Source organism: Penicillium canescens (assembly GCF_028828765.1).
Source record: "Penicillium canescens strain IBT 15451 chromosome Unknown utg000010l_segment0_segment0, whole genome shotgun sequence".
Lineage (NCBI taxonomy): Eukaryota > Fungi > Ascomycota > Eurotiomycetes > Eurotiales > Aspergillaceae > Penicillium > Penicillium canescens.
This window is the reverse complement of record NW_026703972.1, coordinates 1809682-1831605: the sequence shown is the minus strand read 5'-3', so window position 1 is coordinate 1831605 and position 21924 is coordinate 1809682. Positions and strand designations below refer to the sequence as shown.

The following is a 21924-nucleotide window of genomic DNA, read 5'->3' as shown; positions in this document are numbered from 1 at the left end:
GTCTCAGTATTGTTTGACACTCGTGGATAAGGACACGTTTCGATATTTCTGCTATGTATTTGTGTTCTCTCCCGAATATCGTCGCTGATGTTAGAGGAGGTCCATGCAGGGGCCGATGAAGATTCCGTTGGGCTTGGTGACGGGGTGTTAAGTTTTCAGACTGTTAATACAGCCAACGCTTGGTTTTCCAGCAACTTAGCACCTGGCCATAAATTTCTCCTGATTTCCTGGCTCTTGTAGTCAAAATAAACAAATGTCTGCTATGCCTATGACATTCCCTCCTTCCCAACCCCCGTTAAATCGCCGGTTTATAAACTTCTGTAATTCTCACTAGCCTTTGACGGCAACTTTAACAGATAGAAACTTTGAATGGAAATGAATGGATTGAATAAAAAGAATAAAAATGAACTGTACCCATTGATTCAACGATTGTTGTGCTAAAATTGGTAGACTGTGCTTTAGATTTCGACCTTCACAGTCAACTACATTTCCAACAACAGTGACTTTCTGGTGGTTGGGTGGGGGAATGAAACGCACTCCCAATTCCCATCACCAAGCGACTCTCATTCCGTAGGAGCCTCACCAGCCGGTTCGACGAGAGATGGAAGTTTGTTGGCAGACTTTTTCTTTGTTTTCTTTTTGACACTCTTCGTGGGAATAGAAGCTGCTAACAGCTGCTCCGGTTCTTTGGTATATTCCAGAGCATACCCATGTTTGGCAGGTTGCTCTGGGCTGGGTGATCTGGACTGCTCGTCGACTGATTCAGAGTCAATTGCGTCAGCTTCCTCATGTAGCTCGATCGAGCTAGAAGAGCTAGAGGACAATCTATCCCGATTTTGTTGTAAGCTAGCCTGCAAATCATTGTTCAACTCTACAGACTAGGTCAGTATAAGTATGAGTGTAAGCTGAATTCGCTTACCAAGGCCTCTGATACCAACGAATCGCTTGCAAGTATCTGAACCTTTCGTGAGGATCCACAATTTTTTGTTCAGTTGGTCCCGGAGGCTTTGGCTCTCCTCGGATTCACCTGCTATTTGACCGACCAAGTCTTTGGGCATCTCGAATGCAGTTATAGGTGTAAAAAGCGTAGGCAGTGCACTGAGAAGCTTGACTTCTATTACTACGGTGGCAATGTCATCAACAAAACGTTTGAGTGCAACCTATTTTCGGCATCAACAATTTAATCAGAGGATTTAAAATTTAGGCGGTGGGAAGGACATACCTTGTAGTAGGAGAGCATGCAGTCAAGTGCCTCCTCGGACGCAAAACGTGTCATGTCTGGTATAGTATTCTGAAGAAGAGAATTGAAAAGCCCTTGAAGATTGATGGCGTGCAGCACAGGTTCAGAGGTTGAAAGAGTATCAACACCAAAATATGATTGAAGAGCTTTGCGGAAGGCTTCTTTTTGGCGATCAGTGCGAGTCTTTTGGAGTGTTTCGGTGAAGTAGTGGTTGTAGGTGATAGGATGGCCTCGTTGATGCGGCATAAGGAGCTCTTCGCTTCCATTCTCCAATGCATGTCGCAAATTCCCCAGAGCTGGCAGAATCACCTTTTTGAACAGGGCCTTTGAAGTAGCCTCGTCTGCCACGTAGGAAACTGCATGTTGAAGAAACTCTCTTGCAGCCGTCCAAGCCGCGGTAATGTGGCTGTGTGTTATGTCTTCCCACGGGCCGCATTGTTCTTGAAATAGATCCTTAACGATCAAAGGATTAAAAGTACCAGGTAACTCTCGACCCCTTGTCTTTTTGAGAAGCGTCTCGATATGCTGAACATATTCCTTTCTTGTGAGACATACTTGAGTTTTGGAGCCCGATCTTTGATCTTCACCTTCAAGCACATGGCGGAAATGGCCACGGCGGGAGATCTTTTCCATGAATTGCTGATTCAGATTTTGAATGACTGCTCGGACGCGCTTCTGGTACCCATTTTTTGTTTTCGCATCTCCGAAGAAAGGCTCGTTGTAAGTGCCGTCCACTGCTGCTTTGACCAGAGATTGGAATGCTTGACTGATATGCAAAAGATACGACCGTTGTTCGTCTAATGTTGCGCGAGGGTCGCCAAGCTTCTGGAGTTGCGACCGACAGGAATCGATCTTTGAATTTATCTCGTTGATCAGGCTTGGAAGTTGATGATGATGATGATGTATTCATTTGCCCGATGTAGCTCGCTCTATATATATGCTGCTATGCGGGAGTGCTGTCAGGCCTGCCGACAGCTGGAAGGTGGTCGCCAGCCCACTGGGCGACCGTCAGGGAACTCGCCTTGCGAATTTCTGATCAATCGCCCTCGAATCGAAAGACGTAAACTAAACAAAAGAAATGCATGGATGCAAACATGATAAACACAAAGCCAAAATGAACGTCATTTACCCCTGGTCGCGGGTAGGACCAGGGCCCCGCTTCAACACACCATTCCCACGCCCTCTTCTCTCCAACTGTCCAGTCTTGTCGGCTGCCGCTTGCGCGCTCGCTTGGATCAAGGGAGTACAGTGGACCTGGCACTGCACTCCCAATGGGCGCCATCCTTCTTCTTCCGTCACACTGTCTAAGGGATCATTGTCTCCGCTCCTTTGTCGTCCCCTTCCTCGCCCAGAGCCGTAGGGTCGACTGTCTGAAATTGGCCTAGGAGGCCGGTCTTGACCATGAATTCGGCCACAACTGTGCGGGCCTCCGGTCGTGTGAGGAGTTCGTCCCGGTGGAGAGCGACTCCCTGGTATGAGAGAGCGCTTCTCATCCAGTCTCGCTCGTCCTGGTGCAAGGGGCATTCCAGTAGGACGTGTGTTACTGTTTGGCTGCCAAGATCGCAATCACACCGCGCTGTTTCGTGTCGGTTGATACGATTCAGGTAAGCCCCTAGGCCAATTCGCCCAGTTCTAAGCTGCATCAGAATCGATGTCGTCGCTTTGCGCAAGCCCGTCCAGTATTCCAGCGTCTTCTTTGTTGGTGCTTCAATCAAGCGTTTCGTCGGACGACTGGTCGCTTCCTTGGCCCACGTTCTGTCCCACTCCAGCTTCGCTTCTCTGCGAATTCGTCGTCTCGCTGCGGCTGCGAGACATATGTCTCGGTTGAGGGGGTTATGCAGCCCGTCCTGTTCCTGCGCCGCTTCTTTTGCGTGTTGGTCCACGATCTCGTTGCCAATGACTCCTTGGTGCGCAGGAATCCATGTGAGTTCTGTCCGAATACTTCTGACCGCGAGTTGTAGGATCAGGTTGAGGCATCCTGCTAGATAGACCTGTCCTGACGGCATCCGCGGTCGCCTCAGCGCCTTCAGCGCTGCTTGGCTGTGTTCAAAGATGACTACCCCGTTCTTCGCCTGCTTAGCCCATGGCTCTGTGCTTTCCAGAACCATTTCAAGTGCCATCTCAATGGCTCGAAGCTCTGCCGCATATACGGTGGACGTATTATCATCTCCCATCTGGCTATGAGCATGTTGATCCTCAAGGTCCACGACCGCTGCCGCTCCGATCCTTCCATCAATCCCGCTCCCGTCGGTGTACAGTATCAAGGGTCTTTCTCTTGGGTCTTTGGTCAGGATCTGGTTGTGGTGGTTGACCGCAACCTCTCTTTCCTCGATGATTACCTCCGGCGGCGCTTGCCATGGTGCCTGGACGAATGCCTTTCGATTCTCCCAGTTCCTCGCGAAAGTTCCCGGGAGAGTCGTGAGGCATCCGTCCGTCCACCCGATTTATTATTCATATTGCTTTTCTTTAGAATGTCAATGGCTCTGAACTAGCTTTAGTAGGTGATATATAATGTAATTAGTGTCTAAGCGCAAGGATCGGTAGGTTTAATTTTCCAGAAACGAAAGTCAAGATTAAGAGAAAGGAAAAAGTAAGGAGCTTTTCTGGTTTCTATGGGTTCTTCCTAGCCAACGAAATCGGAGATCCTGGAGACCAGCTGGCTCGTCTCCAGGAATGCAGGAACCGTCTCCAGGAGCACTGCTATGGCTCCCCCACACGCCTAAGCTCCCGGATCTTAATTCTAAAGCACCAAGGAACATGATTTCGCATTCAAGTTCATTAAGAGCGTCCCGTGTTCTGGAAGTTACTTTGACTTTTAAGTAACTTAAAATCTACGCACGCGTTAATATTTTAATAATTTAAATTTCCTATATAGCTTCTTTCCTTAACAATTCCGACACAAGATACTTTATAATACCCGACACCAGCTTTGAGTTGACTTAGCCTGAATAGACCGTGTCACACTCGAGCCAAGTGTTTTGTAGTTGGTTACAGCCAGAACCTGTGGGTCCACTAACTTGTCTCCAGCCGTCACACCCTCCTCCAGTACCTCTATCGAACGTGACGAAGCAAGACGACCCGTACCCTTCACCACCGTTTACTTTCATCGATCCATGGACGTATCCGTTGCCGAGTGCGTAGTTGCCAACCAAATTTTGACCAGGCACATTCCTAAGAGTAGGGGAATTAATTAGCCTATTTGGTTTGGGAAGAGGAGGATAGGGTAATTTAGAGAAGCTCCGAGCGGAGGGGCTTACATTTTGCAGAGACAACCACTAGCGTCCGTCTGCGTGTTACTGCCCGGCGGAGGATGGCCACCAGCCACGCCATAGCCGCCATCGCCGCCATCGCCGCCATCGCCGCCATCGCCGCCATCGCCGCCATCGCCGCCATCGCCGCCATCGCCGCCATCGCCGCCATCGCCGCCATCACCTCCATGGCCACCATCGCCTCCACGAGCTGAGACCTCACCTATAGCGGTGAGGAAGGCAAATGTAGCCACAAAGAATGTTTTCATCGTCGCGTTTAGCCGTCGTAGAAGGTGTCGGAAAAGAAGAAGTAAGGAACTAGCAACAATTCTTTTGTTGCCTTTTCATGAATGGACTGACTTAGAAGTGTGGTCGTATGGTGAGCACCTTCCAACGTAGAGCATATATATATCTTTATATATATATATACATATGTACAAATTCGCTGCGCAGGAGCCAGTTCCGGGCGTTCCGTGCCGCTTAAGAGTAAGGAAGGACATTTTGCCCCCTTAAATCTGGCACCAAAGGAACTCTTATTTAGGGATCATGTATCCGCCCCACAGACATATGCAGCGCAACCCTGGCAGTATTCTCATGGAGTTTTTCAATTTCTACGGAAATCATTTTCAATACAATACGAGGAAGCGAATCTGCAGCTGAATCGTAAATTACAACAAAGCGAAAGAACCACTCGCACAGCGTCTGGGCCGTCATGGCAAATTATCCCGGGTGGGATTTCGCCTGCCTATGTGAATGGTTGGGACACTACCTCGGTAATTAACACAGACTCCCAGTAAAACTGGTAACACTAGCAAACTTTCTGGTGGATAAATGTTGGCGTACACTTGCACACTGAAACATCTCGAGAAATTTTGGGAAATCATTTGAGTTGAGGAATAACGATTAACAGTTTTCCTCACTGCGCTCGCCGTGCTCCGATGCGTTTGCTGGTAGATTTCACTGTTTACTGCAGACTCCACCTTGTTGGCGTTAGAAATGTATTGCAGCTGCATTAGACTCTTCCTAAATGTCGCGCAGGCATTTTGTCCACCGCATTGCATTTTGCCGAGTATTTTATAATAGGTGCATTTGTATAGTAGGGCTAGCTTCGGTTTGACCATAGACACTCCGATCTACATGCATCGTCGCCATCTAGCTCTCTGGGTCGTTTTGGAATGTGGCGGTCCTCACCTCTGGCGCAATCGATAGAAGGGTCCGGTAGGTAATCGCTATACGATACTACAGGGCGGATCGAATCAATGTTCACGATTTTATTCGTTCGGTCGTCCAAAATATAATTATTCTATATTATCCTCATCCCCCGGAAGATCCATCTCGGCTTAGGGGGTGTGTGGCGTAAACAGTAGTGCGTCACTGGTTAGGTCTTACGCGAAAATGCTAGCTGGGGTCCAAGCACGGAACGTAGGGACTGCGGGTTCGAATCCTGTCACTTTCACAACTTTTACCCTAGAGGCACCTACCGAAGAAAGCCTACGCCTTGGTTGACTTGGGTAGGACCTGGATGGTAGACCCGGGGTAGGGGTAGCTACTGCGGTACGCAATAAAAGGCGGGTGGGGAAAACTGTCACCGGTCTAGCCTTTCAGCTTACCTTCCGAAGTACTAGCCGTTTAACTCGGGCCGCTAGGAAAGAAGGATGTCCCCTCTGTGGTAGCTAGATTGAGAAAAGGTGTAACAGTTCTGCAAAGCTCAACAAAGTACGATCTGAGTTCCGGGGGCGCCCTGGATTGCATTGAACAAAATACAACATACTGAACAATTGGTCACTCGGTCGCTTTAAAGCACTAGGACAGACCGTCCGGTCATTTCTATTGGGAATTCGGCGTTAAAAGAAGGTTTCTTGTGGTGCCAGTCCGGGTGCACCGACCTACATAGCTTACCGCACGCTTAGGCAGGCTCCATTAGGTATAAGAAATATCATCATCATCATCATCATCATCATCATCCATCTCGGCTTGATATGCGAGATTTCCTTGGGCCAACTCCTTCAGGCTCGTGTTCAACCATTCTTTGGCGCCAATAATTTCATGTTGTTCGTTCATACGTCGCTTTTTGCTCCTTCTTCCTTCGTTTTGGTCGGTCGACCCGTGAAATACCGTTTGGGAAAGATCCTCACCTATATACTCGGCGTGCAAAAGTAGGAACGGGTTCCCCAAATATAGCGAATAGCAATCTCTCCCGTTGATGCCCCGTGTTGGATTATCGCTAGAATATATATAGAAATGATTTTGGGAAAACCCTTCAAAGAACGTATTCAAAGCGGATTGAATATTTGGTAGCGGCACGATTTTATCAGGCTCGCCAGGAATGATGAATTTCATGTTAAAGCAGCTCGATGGCTGAATATCCATAGCTGGAGCAACCAATGTGGGATCAAACTGCGGAGTAGAACAGACGGGGAACACGGTTGCTACATTTTCTGCTGGTGGAATTATCGTGTTTTGAATCATGTTGTCAAAGTTCGGGTTCCAGAGAGAAGATTGAGAAAGCGTATCGTTGGTTTCAACTGGACGAACGAATTGACTGTCAGGAATATTTTTGAGATAGCGGAAATATGCCAAAAACACCGATCGCCGAGCAAATCCTGCAGTAACTCGGGGAGAGCTCCAGGGCTGTTCCAATACCTCCCGTGAAAGTGCAAACCGATCTGCCTCCACCGAGTCCGTATATGGCTTTCCATATCGTCTTTCTACTGGTAAGTCTTCTTCCAGACTTGCTGGAAAGTCACATGGTGTGAGGGAGGTAATTCAACAGGCTCAGCCTGGGGTCCATCCGCAAAAGGGGTGCTAAATCCTTTTTCCCTGGCAAGCCAAAAGAGGTGTTGCCAAAGAATTCCCCGTTCAGGCGTGTGAAGTCCTTCAACAGGTGTCGCCGCGCGTTGCGTGCCAGATTTTGTCCGCGGCATGCGGCGCTCGTGATTCGTCATTTCGAATCCGTACTGGAAGCTGAAACGCCAGAAATCATAAAGGTCCTCCCGTATTCCATGCTGACGATTTGAAGTCATGACAGGGACACTAGTGTTATATTGTTCCCCTAGTCCTTCGTCGATGGTTATCTTCCGATGGGGATCAGAAATGTAGAGTTGCTGTAGTACACTCCGGCTAACCTCCAGGGTGAGCCTGTCTTTGAAAAATGTCTCCAGTGTCGGTATGGGGTACTGAATCTCTTGCAATCGTTCCCAAATTTCAGAGCGGTCCTGAGCATGTTCAACATCAGGGAACAATTCTTCCTTTAACATTCGTTCCTTCAAAAACTTCAAGTCCCGAGCAGAGACTTTGGGCGCACGCGATTTTAATAGTTGGATAGTCACACCGTCTAATCGTGCCAAAAGGTCAAGCCTGTTTCCCATTAAGCCGAAGAACGTATTCTTTATGTGATTTAAATAGCACAGAAGAGGCTGATGCTTTCACTTAGCCGTCTGAGCATGACATTTTGGGCATTCAAATGGACGCAAGTAACTTACCTCATCACAACGCATTGCCACCAATTTATGGAGTAGTCCAATTCGCATGCCTTCCCAAATACCCGCTATAGGGAGCAGAGCATCGAAGGCTTGGGGCATTGTCGGATGTTTGAAGAAAGCTCGCAAATACTTTCCCTTTTTGCTTCCAGAAACCCTTTCTAGAGCAGCCCACCAATGGTTTGCTGCTATTCTGTTTACAGGGCCATCGAGATATCCTTCATAATACCTTATTCATTGATAGATTAGTCCATCCGGAGGTGTTTGATCATTCAGGAAGTGCTCTCGAAGAGACCGGATGAATTCTTCTTGTAAGGGATCTTCACTAGCTTGAAAACATCAGGCATATACATGCCGGGGGAAAGCGAACTACTTTACGCACCTATCTGGTCTGTGACGTAAACATCCACAATCCACCATGAATTGCTAGGACTGAGCTTGTTCCTTGCCGCGATAATCAAATTTTCGTGATCCTGTGCGCGCAGCTGATAGTCGATATCGACATCCAATTGATGGATTTGTCCATCGACCAGTCGTGGCCTGACGTAACGTTCCCAATCACTTCCAGGAACCAATACAGGGACATGGTATTCTTCCATCAGGCGATAGCACCCTTCAGTATCCATAATTCGCTCAAGTCGGGTGATATTCTGGCGGTTGCTCATTTGCTGCTTGAAGTTTTTGTCGAATACAAGACGAGAAATGTCAACACGTGCGGCCATCTTGAAATGTTCTTTACGATAGGTGAACAGTCTGCCCTCGGCTTCTTCCGCTTGAGCTTGAGATAAGCGCGTCATTTTCTAATGCAACGCGCGCGGAATGTTTGAGCTTGTCTGCCGAGAGAGCGGGACTATTTAAATGTCCTGGAGGAGAGAGCCAATTTCATATTTTGCCTTTTCGACTGATATGCCGTAGCCGGCATCAACTTGAGGCCCATGATGGTACACATTCCATTATAGACGCGGAAGTGGTGGTTGATCTTCTCTATAGAAAACTGAGGGAGTCAATTTCCGTCGCTCCGGCTAACCTGATCTTAAATCAGGCCTTATTCCCTCTAATGTTCGCTCACTGTTAGGAGTTCAACCGTTCCAATAGATTTTACTATAATGTAATGTCAATAACTTGGTCAGGCCATCACGTTAAACCAAATTTAGCTGAAACCAAACATTTGAGGGTTGTGTTGTCAACCGCGAACAGCACTCAATAATGTCTATGCCACTTGAACTTTAATGGGTACATGGAATGACGGCTCCTGACTCGGTTCACCTTGGTATTATATGTCTTTCTGTTATGACTTTAATATACAGGCTATCGCTTCTATAAAGAGCACATGGTTTCTACATGCTCGTGAAGGGCTTTCATCAAGGGACCCTTACCAGGACACTCATATCTTCTTCCAAACACCCCAATATAGCATATATAGAATGCTTCGGCACGTAGGAAAGCTACTTCCCTTGGCTTTCTCGATATCGGCCTTGGCCTGCATCGCTGTTGTCTTTGTGGGATGCACATCGGCCTCTTCCCCCACTGGATTGCATTTCTTAAAGGCAAGCTAATATACCATAAACCTAAGGAACACACTAAGCCAATATGAAATCCATAGGTGAATTTAACCAATTTCTCAGAACTAGGGAACTTTCATCTACGTCGTTCCCCCAGTATTGCCGGGGTGGACGGATCCGATGTAGCAAATAAAGCCAGTAGTGAGGCCAACAGTGTTGTGAACAGTGCTTCAACCGCAGTCATTTATGCCTCGGGCGCCGCAGAGACTGCAGTAAGCCAGGTCACTGATAAGGTCCAATCATTGTCCGACGAGATCAGCTCACACCTTCCTGGTTTTTATTCTGTTGGGCTTTGGGGTTATTGCCAAGGACAGAAGGAAGAATCATCGTATTCCAATTGCTCGCAGCCCAGTACCTCTTTCTCATTTGACTTGTTAAGCATTTTTGGCTCAGTTTCCTCAGGCATCAATGAGGTACTACCAGACGAAAATAACAAGGTCCTTGCTGGATATCATGATGTTTCCCGGTGGTCAGTCTCAGCTTACATCCTGGGATTTGTTTCCACATGTATGGCTGTTATTTTTGGCGTCACCACAATGTATTTTTCTCGAGGAAAAGTATTGCTTATCCTCTCTTCGTTGGTAAGGCCCTGGCACATTGATTCTATATACACAAGCTGACCATTGCTGAGTCTGCCGCTATTTTTGTCACCGGTGCATCCATCGGGGTTACGGTAATCTACGGGTTGATTACGGGTGCCATACAGAGTATCCTTCATCCTCTGGGGGCAGATGCAAGTTTTGGGGCGCATTCGTTCGCTGCAACCTGGCTAGCAGTAACATTTTCCTTCGCAGCCCTTTTGACATGGCTGATTGAGATGTTTTGCTGCTGTATTTGATGCGGATATGGAGTAGTACAACGCGGAGTAGGTACAGGTCCGCTTGAAGTCAGTTTCACCACTTTATTCTCTTCAGTTCTTCAGTCTTGGTAAGGCCCACTTCAATCTGCGTCTGGACTAGTTCATCTCGCTATGTCGAATAGCGAAACGGTTGTGAGCAAGGGTCTGTCATTGACTAACCACATTAAGCCTGGAGTCACTATAATATGACATTCGAGAACCATTCAAAGAGAACAAAACGCTGAAACTTATTTCGATCCGCCTTGTAGGATAGACAACAATACATGGGTTAAACTAGATAGACTACCGTTTCCAGAATCGACTTCGAGAAAGAATGACAGGGAAAGAAGTGGTATTTTGAATTGGTTTCCATCCATTTGTAATAGACTTGTACTGTAATTGCGGGCAAAGCTTTATTGCCCCTGATGAGGTTGTCTGTGCTTTACGAAGTGGATGACTTTGTCGGCCTTCGTGCTTGATCTTTTGATGAATCAGGTATTCTGCTGTGTTGCAGGAATTCAGACATGCTCTTCGAAGCTATCTTACAGTCACCCAGAGGATCATCCACTGGTACCATTATAAAATGCATCGACCGTGGGCTATCACAAACACCCTGGTAAGCATGCTTCACGACCTTTCGAAGTGCTTGTATCCTATCGCCAAATTTGAAAGTTTCACAGGCCGAGTAGCGAGAGTCCAACTCGCAAAATTCTTCGCAGGCCGACTGCGCCTTACGCGCCTGGTCAGCCAGGTTATGCACGGAGGCTTGAAGCTCTTGCGCAATTTGGTAGACTGGGTAAAACTCATCATCCGATGAGCCAAAGTCGCCGGATTGGTGTAAGTGAATTAGCTCCTCAGAAGCTTGCTGGGTCTTGTCCTGTAGGTGTTTGAAAAGGGTGTAGCAGGCTCGAAAGTATACATTTTCTCCCTGTTGTCGGCCAATCTCTCGAACAATATTGACGATTTCCTCCATTGAGATCTGCTTTGCTTAACACTTGGGTGGGAATATAGCTGTTATTTCCCGCAGCGGTGATGATTTATACTGTAAGTCCACCTACAAGAGCTCGATTGCGGGAAACGCTGGCTACGGAGATGCAGGGTTCGGCGACAACCAGGCGAGAACTAAGCTCCCCTCATAAATGAGTTCTTTACAACCGGTCAAGAGGTTTTGGATTTTCAGAGATATCCGGTGAAGACTGCCATTGTGTTCGCCCGAATGAATAGCTGAAGCGAAAGTGGCAGGATCTTTAACCATAGAATTGAGGGTGGCAGGACAGGCGGTGTTGGCCAGCTTTGCTAGATCAACATTTAAGAAGAAATCTTTTAGGTCGAGTGGATCCAATTTAATTATTTCAACATGAGACGCAAGTTGCTGTGTCAGTTACTACGGGATAGACAGGGATGAGCCAGTGGTCAATCTGAGAAAAAGCTAACTTGGACCGCCACATAGATGATGCCCGCCCAAACAGGGCACAAGTATTCAAAGCATGTTCAAATGAGCTGGACATCCTTCTCAGCCTCCCTTTCTTAACCGTTTTTAACCGTCCTTTCTAAAATCCATTAGTGAATGCCATTTGTTAACCATTGCACAATATCTTACCCTTTCCCCTCTGACGTTCTCCTACTCAGTTGCGTTGTTTTATCCGAGACAATGTGCACTGATCGAGACGGCATCTGATCCAACAGCTGCTTCGCTCATGCTATTCAGCTTAAAAGCCCAGCTTCCCCCATGTCATCGCTCTAACAAGTATACCACTTAAATGGCTGACCCAAAAGCGCAGTCCCTGCACAATTTTGCGATCCTCACCATAATCAATGTCTTTGGATTGTTTTACTTCTACCTTTTTGTGATTCATTTCCTGCTCTTCTATTTCCCTTCATCCCCGGAAGGTATTCTAGAGTCCTTGTCCGTGCTAGCCTTTTGCGCAGGTGTCATATTCTGGTGCTTCTCAAGCCTCTTCTACCGCTTTCTAGAGGCTTTCCGGGGCAATGATGCGGCGGGGTGGCAAAATCTGGAGTCTGGTGCCATTTTTGTCCTGATTTGGACAGCCACCCTTCCTTCGGTGGTTGTGCTATTCCGCACTGAACCCTGCCTCCAACTCGGATACTTATCGGCCTTTACCGTTGTTGCGATCGGGATTCTGGCGGACTTTATGGTCTGTGACCCCAGTGTCTATGCGGTTCAGTACCGATTTCCGTACAGCTGCATTTCACTGGGCTTACTTTCACTCATACCAACCATTTATGCTCTGACCGGGACGTTCCAAAGCCCACCCGCAGTGGCGGTGCACTTCAGTCGAGCCGCCACTCGCAATTCTCTTGGCGCTGCGTTCTATCTGTGTTGTGATATGAGGCTGGTGCAGATCAGGAACCAAGCCGTACCATCGGAATTAATCCCGAGGTGTCTATACGAAGAAACAAGTTGATTTCCAATCAACTTGATCTACTCTTTGTGTATATATAGCCTCAGTTATTCCCTCTAGTTCAGTACAATTCAATCTTCCTTTGAACTACAACACTGTCACAGGAGAATAATTCTCCTGTCAAGTGGCAAGTTGCTCCTTGTCTATCTGGTCTGTAGAACGTTCTAGAAGCTATGTCTTCTGTCCTGCGTAAAGCTTCCCCGTAGAAATTGTACTCTCTTTGAATCCGACACAACCCCATCATCAGCCCCATTCAATCGCCAGTCCGATATCTCTAGCAGATAGCTTGTAGAAACTATGCCAATCATGGACACACCACATGAGCTTATGTAAAAATATCTCCGGTTTTTGCACTAAAACCGAGGAACCGATTGGCTTTCGGATATGGATTGACGCTGTGGGTCGGCCCTCCTGCGGCCCCGAACTTTATTGCAATCGCCCTCTGCATCTTCAGACTCCAGCGATAGAGAATCTTTCTAGTACCGCGCTGGTCCAATGTCCTGTACATGAGCAGGTAGAGAATGTGGTGATTCTATGCCAATTCTCTGGACTTCTCTTTTAGGCTGTAGGACTTAATCACGAGCAACCTAGAAAGCACGTGGAGCAGAAAATTTGTAGATAAGCTTTTCTCGTCGATCATTCATGACAGCCGCATTCTCTCACCGTGTGACCGTTTCCATGGTTCATCGAAATTCTATTTCAGGGTTCAGAGATTGATCGACGACCCCGGTAATGTTCCACCGTGTTTGGGGTAACCTTTGTCAAACCATGGCCTTGTAACTTCCTCGGTATTGTTGTAATTCCGAAGAATGATGCTTGTTTATATTTTGGAAGTAGCTGAATTCATACATACAACCACTGAGATATTCATCATGCTGCGTCTTGATTGCTCAGCTGCCACATCCTCCGTTTGTAGCATCATCCAACAACACTCATTCATGGAGAAAGTTACTATGGTTGCTTGGCGATCACAATGTAGCGCGCATGCCAGTAAACTGCTGATAGCATGGAGGTTCCGCGCATCGGTATCTCATCTTCCTGGTTGCAGAGACACGATGTACGTAGTCCCAAATCTGCGATGACGATCGCGTTTCTTTACGCCGTGACGGACGGAGTAATGACATCGCGCGGCCTGTGATTGATGATCAGCTTGTAACAAACGTTGGAAGAAGGTCACCTCATACCTCGTCTCCAGCCTTCCGTCTTGGTTGATTCAATGCTGTCGATATGGCTATGCTCGGCTGTTAAGATTGTTTGAAACCACTTTTCAATGTTGCTTTGTGCAGGCCTTTTATTAGGGAGAGTTGCCAATGAAGCCCTACGGCCAACCGAGCGTCGAACAGTTCCTGCTCGGTTTCGATTGCCTGAATGCTTAGGCGATCTGGCACCAGAGCGACGTTGCTTGCGCCAGATATGGTACATTTTCCCTCGTAGAGACTCAACGCTTCGGTCCACCTGATATTGTTCATAATATGCGTCGGACCGGGTTTCCACGACAGCGCCCGATGGGCATCCAGCCAGGAGAGAAGGTTCTTCTCCTCCCATTCCGACCAGACTACCTCGCTTCGAGGAGGCATAGCGCTCGCATGAACTAACAGGATCCAGAGAGATCTTTTGAGCAATGGCACGACTTAAACTCCGCATGGATGGGAAATGTGAGCCTAAATCCCCTCCAGGTCCCAGTAAAGCTGAGATAGTATCCTTGGTTCCTCTGAAATTTTCTGAAGGCTTGTGGCATGATCATGGACCACTCTGGACAGTCGCTTCGGTCAGTCTGAGTTGTACTCTATCGGCTCCGTATTTCAGAATCCCCCGGACTCCAAGCGCCCGAACACATTCAGAGTTACAAGAACGATCACCCTTCAGTTTAGTACTTGTCAATATCTCGAACACAATGACTGTCTGTGGAAATGAACAAAGTAATGAGTTCTTAAACCGAGCCCCACCGGGTACTAAGGTAACATGGAACAGACTTCAGAGGCAAAAACTTTGCCTTCTGACGAAGTCCCTTCCTCTAAAGTTGAATGACTTTCGTGCCTGATTGGCTAAAATGTATTCCAAATTAAGCGACGATTGCGGTACGTACTGAGGGAAGATAGTGCGCCTTGCAAACCCTATCGCAAACTCCGGTTTGGAGAGCAAATTCTTCATAAAAGCCTCAGCGACTTCTCCTGGAACATCCGATTTCAAAACTCGTTATCTCACCCTGACACAGATTCAGCTATGGGTGGAATTCGGAAACTTCCGTTTACTGATCAACGACAAAGCTTTCGGAGCCGTTTACAACGTGCACTGTCCCTGTCATCCTCCGGATCTGAGGATATCTGGATTCCGCCCAGATCCACGGCGGGGGATACTACGGAGGACGAGTGTTCTCAGGAGGACGACTCTTTTGGCAACGACCGCAATGGAATCACAGTGGATGATGGCCAGGAAAGTCCTCTGCACACCTGCAGTACGGGCGCGAGACCAGACGAAGAACTGGAACAACCCGGACAGGATCTCTCCGAGAACTGCAATATGATCGCCTTCCAATGTCTGGCAGAGTGAGTGTCAATCCGCTCCCTTGGAATGGTGTTTTGTGATATGCTGACTTACAACGCTTACACTAGATGTCCGAACGAAGTAAGTCGTGCGACCCACCAGAAAAAGAACACAGGCTGATTATTTTGCAGGTCCATGCAGAAGTCATTGAATAACCAGAACAGCTGGATTGGAAACATTCGCAGTGATCTGGAGGAAATCCGCAGTCGGTTGGCTGTCGTGGAGACGGCTATTGAAATGAGGGCCAAAAAGGGGGAGAACAATGCTACTGAGGGTGATACATCTAGACGATCGCTTCGGTCGCAGCAGTGATTCAGACCGGAAATATGATGAAATTAAGTCTATAGTCTAGAGCCGGATGTCAGCCCTTAACTGAGGTATTCTTATTACGTTGCCCTATGCGAACAATTATATTTCACCTTTGCAGACTCTCGCTTGAAGTTACATATACACAGGATAATGTCTGACAAGTCTTGGCTTTCCCCTTCCGTTTTAGTGCTCACCCCATGCCGCTTTTTGCTCACTGAGTAAAACTGAGCACACCCCTGAGTATTATATAAGCATTGTTTTCGCTCACTGAGCATCACCTGACCATTATGTAAGCTAGATGATCCCTCACTGAGCAATCCGATCCCACTCACTGAGCGTGACCTGAGCGCTCTGATTTGCTCACTGAGCGTGACCTGACCGCTCTGACTTGCTCACTGAGCGCGACCTGAGCGAAGCGGAAGAGCTAAGTCAGCAGCTAAGTCAGCAGCTCACCTCAATAAAATGCACCACGCTAGCCTCATCCAATGCAAGTTTTTGACCAAAACACTCGACCGTTGTCCCCTCAACGAAAGGATGGCATGGCGCTTGATCCTGGTTGTTTCGTCTCCAACAGCACAGTGGGGCCACATTCATTGGCATTACTATCTTGCGGCTATGCCACCATTCAACTCGTCGAGTTTCCCATCCCCGATACAGTCTTTACTTGGTTGCGTAAAATATCCCACCCTCAATTTTTGGTTTTACAAAATCTAGGAGTATCCCAGAAACTCCCAATTAACTGGTTTGTAATCCAATCTGGTAGATTTATTCTGCTTCTTTTTCCGCTTGATCTTCGACGGACTGTCACTGTTGCTGTTTGCCGCTTGCTCCTAGGAATACGACTTCAACTCTAGCGACCTGAACATCTGCAAAACCATTCTAGACGTATCGTCCATGTCTACTGGATGGTCTAGCCCCTCCCATAATGGCATTCGCGACCCCTCACTTGTCCGAGATATTCTAACTAGCACAAATAAAACACCTCATACTAAGCAAACGAAGCCTGGTAGGTATTCCTAGGAGCTTCCAGACCTTTTGTGCCACCACAATGTGATTGGTGAGACAGGATAGATCCTAGGAGCTCAAGTGCTGGTACCCATTCGCGAGAATTGGTACCGCTAATGCTAGAGTCAAAGTATATAAAGAAATACCGATCCCTCCTCAAGGCCTCATGAAATCTGTTCATAAGTTTAGCAACTTCAATCCAGGTCTGTCTCTTTTCAACCCCTCAGCCAGAGTAAAAGCCTAACTATTATGCAGATTGTCTGATGCCGCAAAGAAAACCGACAAACCTGATCGAATCCAATATTTCACATCCGATGAGAGTTGCAATGCCGTTTCCTGCATATGCCCGAGCTCCGAGTTTGTTATATATGGTCAAGAGTCAGATGGGAAGATGTACGTGACTTTCATTCTTGTACCCAGGGGAGGGTGTGAATTTGCAGGGGGCCTGTGGCTGACTTATTTTAAGAGCATGGAATCCACCGAATTTTGAGAGAGAACAGATCTTGGCTTGATTCCCTGGTCTGACTACACGTACTAAAACCCATTTTACTTGCGCATGCTCATTTTGTCAGTTACCCCGACGCAAATAGTAAATCGGGTATGGCGTGCTTCCCCTGGTTGAGCTGGACCAACGATAGCAAGTAAGCTTGATCCGTGATGCCCATTCTTCTCGATCTTGCCAGGCACGGACATAGACCAATGGCTGTGAGACGTCTGAACATTTCACTAAATTGGCCTAAACTGATACTTATTTAGATGAGATTCATACGGCACAATAGTACTACTTCGGAAACTCAGAAGGCCCCAGGTGGAGTATTACACATGAAAGAGAAAGTTTGAAGATGCCACGAATACGCATCAAAATGAGCCCTCGCCCCTTTTATCGCTAATGAGCACGTGTCTAATCTCACTATCGGCCATGCTACGATGATCAGCCTCGCTTGCCAGTCTTCAGTCTGTATCATTCCACTCTGACTTATAGGTCCTTTTGCCTCTGGCCCGTACTTGTTCGACCATGCTTCTTCCGGCTGTAGGACTTGAAAACTCTCAATCGAGACATGATATTCGAGAGAACAGGGAGAGCTCACCTATTAGAGCGAAGATGCGCATCCTGCAAAGCCAACATCAACTGAATAGCTTTCTACACTCAAATCTTATGCATAGAAAAGCATCCTCAACCTCTTCAAAACAATCCGCTCCATTGGGTCTCCGCTTTCGCTGCCATGAAGCGCACCTGATAATGACCAACAAAAATTGACACCGAAATTCTGTGGCAATTTCAACCTGTTCGGACTTAACACCGAAAAGGCCGTATTCTACCTTATGCCCTCGGCGTTCCAGCTTCATGTTGCAGATCTGGATTACAGTTTTTATTTATCTTATTATATTGTCTATGTTTGCCAGGTCGATGCAGTTGGATTACATATGACTGGTTTAGAATGTTGTGATTGGGGCTCTTGCAGAGTATGACCCAAGCCGCACCATCGAAATCGCATTATCAATAGGAATGAACGAGCTCATTGAAAACCACTTGGACTTCATCTTGTATCCCTTTACGGTGGATATATGGACAAGGCCCGATAACCTACTCGCATATACTTGTGTCAGAAATATGGTGGATCTGCGTGTGGATTTCTGGGTATTTACCCAGAATATCTTACGACATCAAATCAGACACCTCACATAAAAGTGCATATTAGTCTTTGTCAGCATATCCTACAAAATTGTCAAGTTCATAGTTTTTAGTTAGAGAGAGTTTAATATTACCGTGAGGAAACCCATACAATGTTGGTCACTGATTTCTGTTAACTTGGATTATCGCTGAAACATGTTGAATCTTAGAAAATTAAAACTCGCAGGAAGTGTAATTACGTCTTAAGACTCGATTGATAAATAGCCGGACCGATTCGGTCATCTGCTTAGTACAGTGGTGTAGCAAAAGTATTTGAAGGTCATGTTCTGGGCCCGTATTCGATACAACTTCTTGTTATTTACCAATGTAAGGTAATTACAGGGGCTTCGTCCAGCCTGCACAGCCACCGCTATAATACAGATAAGCCACAATACTTGGAACATCTGTAATCTGAGAGTTACATGAAACAGGTATGGTCCTGTAAGATACTATTATCGTATAGTGCCGTTGCGGCTCAGTCCTTTTGGGAAATGATACCTCTTATGGATCGTGGGATTTCATTTAAGCGCTCCATAAACGAATACCGAATCATGAAACTGTCTTAGACTAAACCTTGCTTCTGAGGACTACGGCCTCTCAGAGGTCGATGACACTTATCCGAGGGCTTACCAGAGTATCCTAGCAGCAAGTGAGTTGGTTCTTCTTGTTCCTGGGAACTTCTAAACTTCACAAGTACTCCTAGGAGCTTCCTTAACTGCTGTCAAGGATATAGATGAAGCATGCGGAACGGATGGAGATATGATCCACACGGGACCCACATGGTGTACATGGGTTCCCCTGAACGCGAGGAAGCTACCTTTCTTTTGCTTCCTCGCGCTACGTCTTGTATCTGGAGTCAACTATAGTTGTTCTTAATACTGATTGTTCATCTTGGAACACTTTCCACCTCTATGTATACGTGAGACCCTCACAACTGCTGGAACGGTTTGTGGATGCTTGGGTTTTACCACTACGCCATCTAGCCGAAAAGGCACGTTTGGTCGGCGACCAAACACCCAAGCTTGATCTCTGACACCCCTAGCAACACATCAATTCCTAGGAGCCACTACAGTTGCATTTGAGAGTAAAACTCTTTCAATTCAATATTATTTAAATACCGTTAGGGATCACGGTTGCTTGCTTTTTACCGCTAGCTAAACCGATGAGAAATAACTTTAACAGACCGGGTCTGTTAAGGTTTATGCACCCTTTTACGGTATAAAAGTAGCTCCCCCCCGGGAACTTCCAATTTATATTTGAGGAATTCCCACTATGGGAAGATAAAAGTCCTCCCAGGTCAGTAGGTAGTGCAAAAACGGGTGACGACTTTCCCGTCAACAACTTATGTCGTTGGTGTTCCATATTCAGGTAACTGGTGAAGGCAATTGAACAACTCGCGTAATCGGCCTACAGCATGGACAGTAAAATTCTTTAGAAAGGGGTTTTCCCACACGTGTAGAATGGAACAGATGAATTTGTAATACTAACAACTGCTGGCTATGATATCTTTGCAATTGTGGGGGCTACCACGAGACAAAAAAATATTCAGTTCCTGATCTGTGATGATGGGCAAAAACGAGATTGGTCAACACAGCAGTGTGTAACTGGATGATTTTTATTTTGATCCCACCGCCTGGTCAATTGCTACCCTGGACAGCCGGTGTAAAAGATACGTAGAATTGAGTTCAGGAATGGATCTTAACATCCCCCATTCGTCATCCGCCGATAAGATATCGTTTTAAACACCTCTCATGAATTGGACTCGTGGGAATACTAATAATGGACAAATCAACGATATGGTAGCTTTGCACAAAGTTGAAGTGGCAAAGCATGCGATGGTGCCGTGCACATTTTGACCAATTTATTATAGGCCAAAATTTCGGGGGCTGGGGGTTTGCACGACCGACCTTCTGCTTATTCGCAAACGGGGTGCTTTTCGGTTATTGACCCCAGGAATCCTTAGTGCGTTTGTTTGCAGTTTAACTTGTTCTTAACTTGTTCTTAATTTGTGCTTAACTTGTTCTTAACCGTCTGCTGCTTACATAGTTGGTCATACTCGATATCATAGGGCAGTTGGTGCGCAAAACTACACACAACTTCTAAATAATCCGGTTGAACGGCGTGTTTATTTCGTCGAACCTAGCACTACACTCTCCCTGCTCTCACATGATTGCCTCTTTTGTTATCATCGACCCTAAGCCAGTTGATGTATCTTTAGCTAATACGTTCAAATAGCTATCAAACACTGTCAGCAGGATCGCTTGCTAGGCTTCTTCAACACTTTCCCAGCTTCCCATCCCCATACTCAACGAACCGAATTTCATCCAAAAATGTTACATAATCTTGCTCGGACAGGTGTCGACAACACTATAATCGACAAATCTCCTAATAGTTTCTAGTAACCAGACAAAATTCAGACGAACTACAGTGTATGTGGGGAGGACCACCTGGCGCCAAGTAGCTAGATGACCCGGCTGGAGAACTCCTTCCCCTTCCTCCTTCTGTACAGCGGTGCTTGTCATCACTTGTGAGGGTATCTCTCTGGCCCGGAGAACCTCAACGAGCGACATTTTCACTGAGCAAAACACCCTGGTGCTGATTGTCAATGGCGAAGATGACCCGGTGACTCCACTGGCCCCTGCCGAGCGTTTACGGAGTCAACTTCCTACATCGTCCCGGTTGGTGACCAGACGAGGCCCAGGCCATACAACAGTCAGCGTTGTGTCGTTGGGTCTAGTAGAGGCAATCCGCGCATACTTCATTGACAACACCCTCCCAACCAGCGCCGTTCACGACCTCAGCCAGCTGGTGTTCTCCTCGGCAATCAACGCCGGGACATTAACCACCCCCCTCTGGTGTTCAATGGCACATACACTGACGCAGAACGGACTATATTGAACTCTACATATAATATCTTATTACCTTTCCTCAGCTTGGCATAAGTGAGCCAGCACAGTAAGTATGGATAGCATGTAGAGTACTACGAAATACATTAGTATGTAAAAGATAGAGAAATAAGAGGAGTGAGAGGAGTGAGATAAAACAAAAAGGCCTCGTAAGAGTTGCCTGTATGGACCCTTTACTCCTCCCAGTATCCGAGTCTATCCCCAAGGGATGCTAGGTTCACAAGGAACCCATAATGGCCGATTTGCTCTTAGCCATCACCACTAGGGTAACGGACTTCGCAGCCCTCAGGCTAAGTGAGTAAATGTCAGCACGGGCTCAGACTCAGTGATCTGGTCAATGCAGTCATGTGAGAAATCACTATCCGATTCCCACGTGACTGGCCCGCCAACCCCCGCAAACCTCGCCAGTCCTGTCTCACGCAAGGTTGGAACGCCAAAACATTCTGCTTTTTTGAGACAGCTTGTAATGGCGGACCGGCGGAAGGCTTCCGCGGCCACTTAAGCTAGCAATGTCTGAAGATGAGCACATGCTGAGAACAGTGCGGAAAATTGCCTGCTTTAGGTGTGTGCCCCGTCGTCATGTCACCGTGTCTGAAGTGTTAATGTACTGACAACGGACTGAGGTGTCGGAGTCGGAAAAAAAGTGCGACCGCAGGATTCCAGTCTGTGGTGCATGCAGAGATGTTGGACAACCGTGC

General features: G+C 47.0%; 4 protein-coding genes across 4 annotated transcripts; 1 reads left to right on the top strand and 3 right to left on the bottom strand.

The window, feature by feature from the left end:
- Positions 1-563: 563 nt before the first annotated feature.
- N7446_012383 (uncharacterized protein) lies at positions 564-2522 on the bottom strand (the record flags this gene model as incomplete). Its single annotated transcript, XM_058521125.1, has 4 exons — positions 564-871; positions 920-1160; positions 1223-2092; positions 2370-2522. 4 exons carry the CDS (start codon positions 2520-2522, stop codon positions 564-566), a joined length of 1572 nt encoding a protein of 523 aa, XP_058366491.1.
- Positions 2523-4493: 1971 nt separating this feature from the next.
- N7446_012382 (uncharacterized protein) lies at positions 4494-4757 on the bottom strand (the record flags this gene model as incomplete). The annotated part of the gene is made up of 1 exon (XM_058521124.1): positions 4494-4757. The coding sequence occupies one exon, from the start codon at positions 4755-4757 to the stop codon at positions 4494-4496; it is 264 nt and encodes an 87-aa protein (XP_058366490.1).
- A 3482-nt stretch (positions 4758-8239) lies between these two features.
- N7446_012381 (uncharacterized protein) lies at positions 8240-8689 on the bottom strand (the record flags this gene model as incomplete). The annotated part of the gene is made up of 2 exons (XM_058521123.1): positions 8240-8292; positions 8350-8689. The coding sequence occupies 2 exons, from the start codon at positions 8687-8689 to the stop codon at positions 8240-8242; spliced, it is 393 nt and encodes a 130-aa protein (XP_058366489.1).
- Positions 8690-9557: 868 nt separating this feature from the next.
- On the top strand, positions 9558-10345 carry N7446_012380 (SUR7/PalI family protein; the record flags this gene model as incomplete). The annotated part of the gene is given in 4 exon segments (XM_058521122.1): positions 9558-9570; positions 9593-10110; positions 10146-10224; positions 10236-10345. 4 exon segments carry the CDS (start codon positions 9558-9560, stop codon positions 10343-10345), a joined length of 720 nt encoding a protein of 239 aa, XP_058366488.1.
- Positions 10346-21924: the final 11579 nt, after the last annotated feature.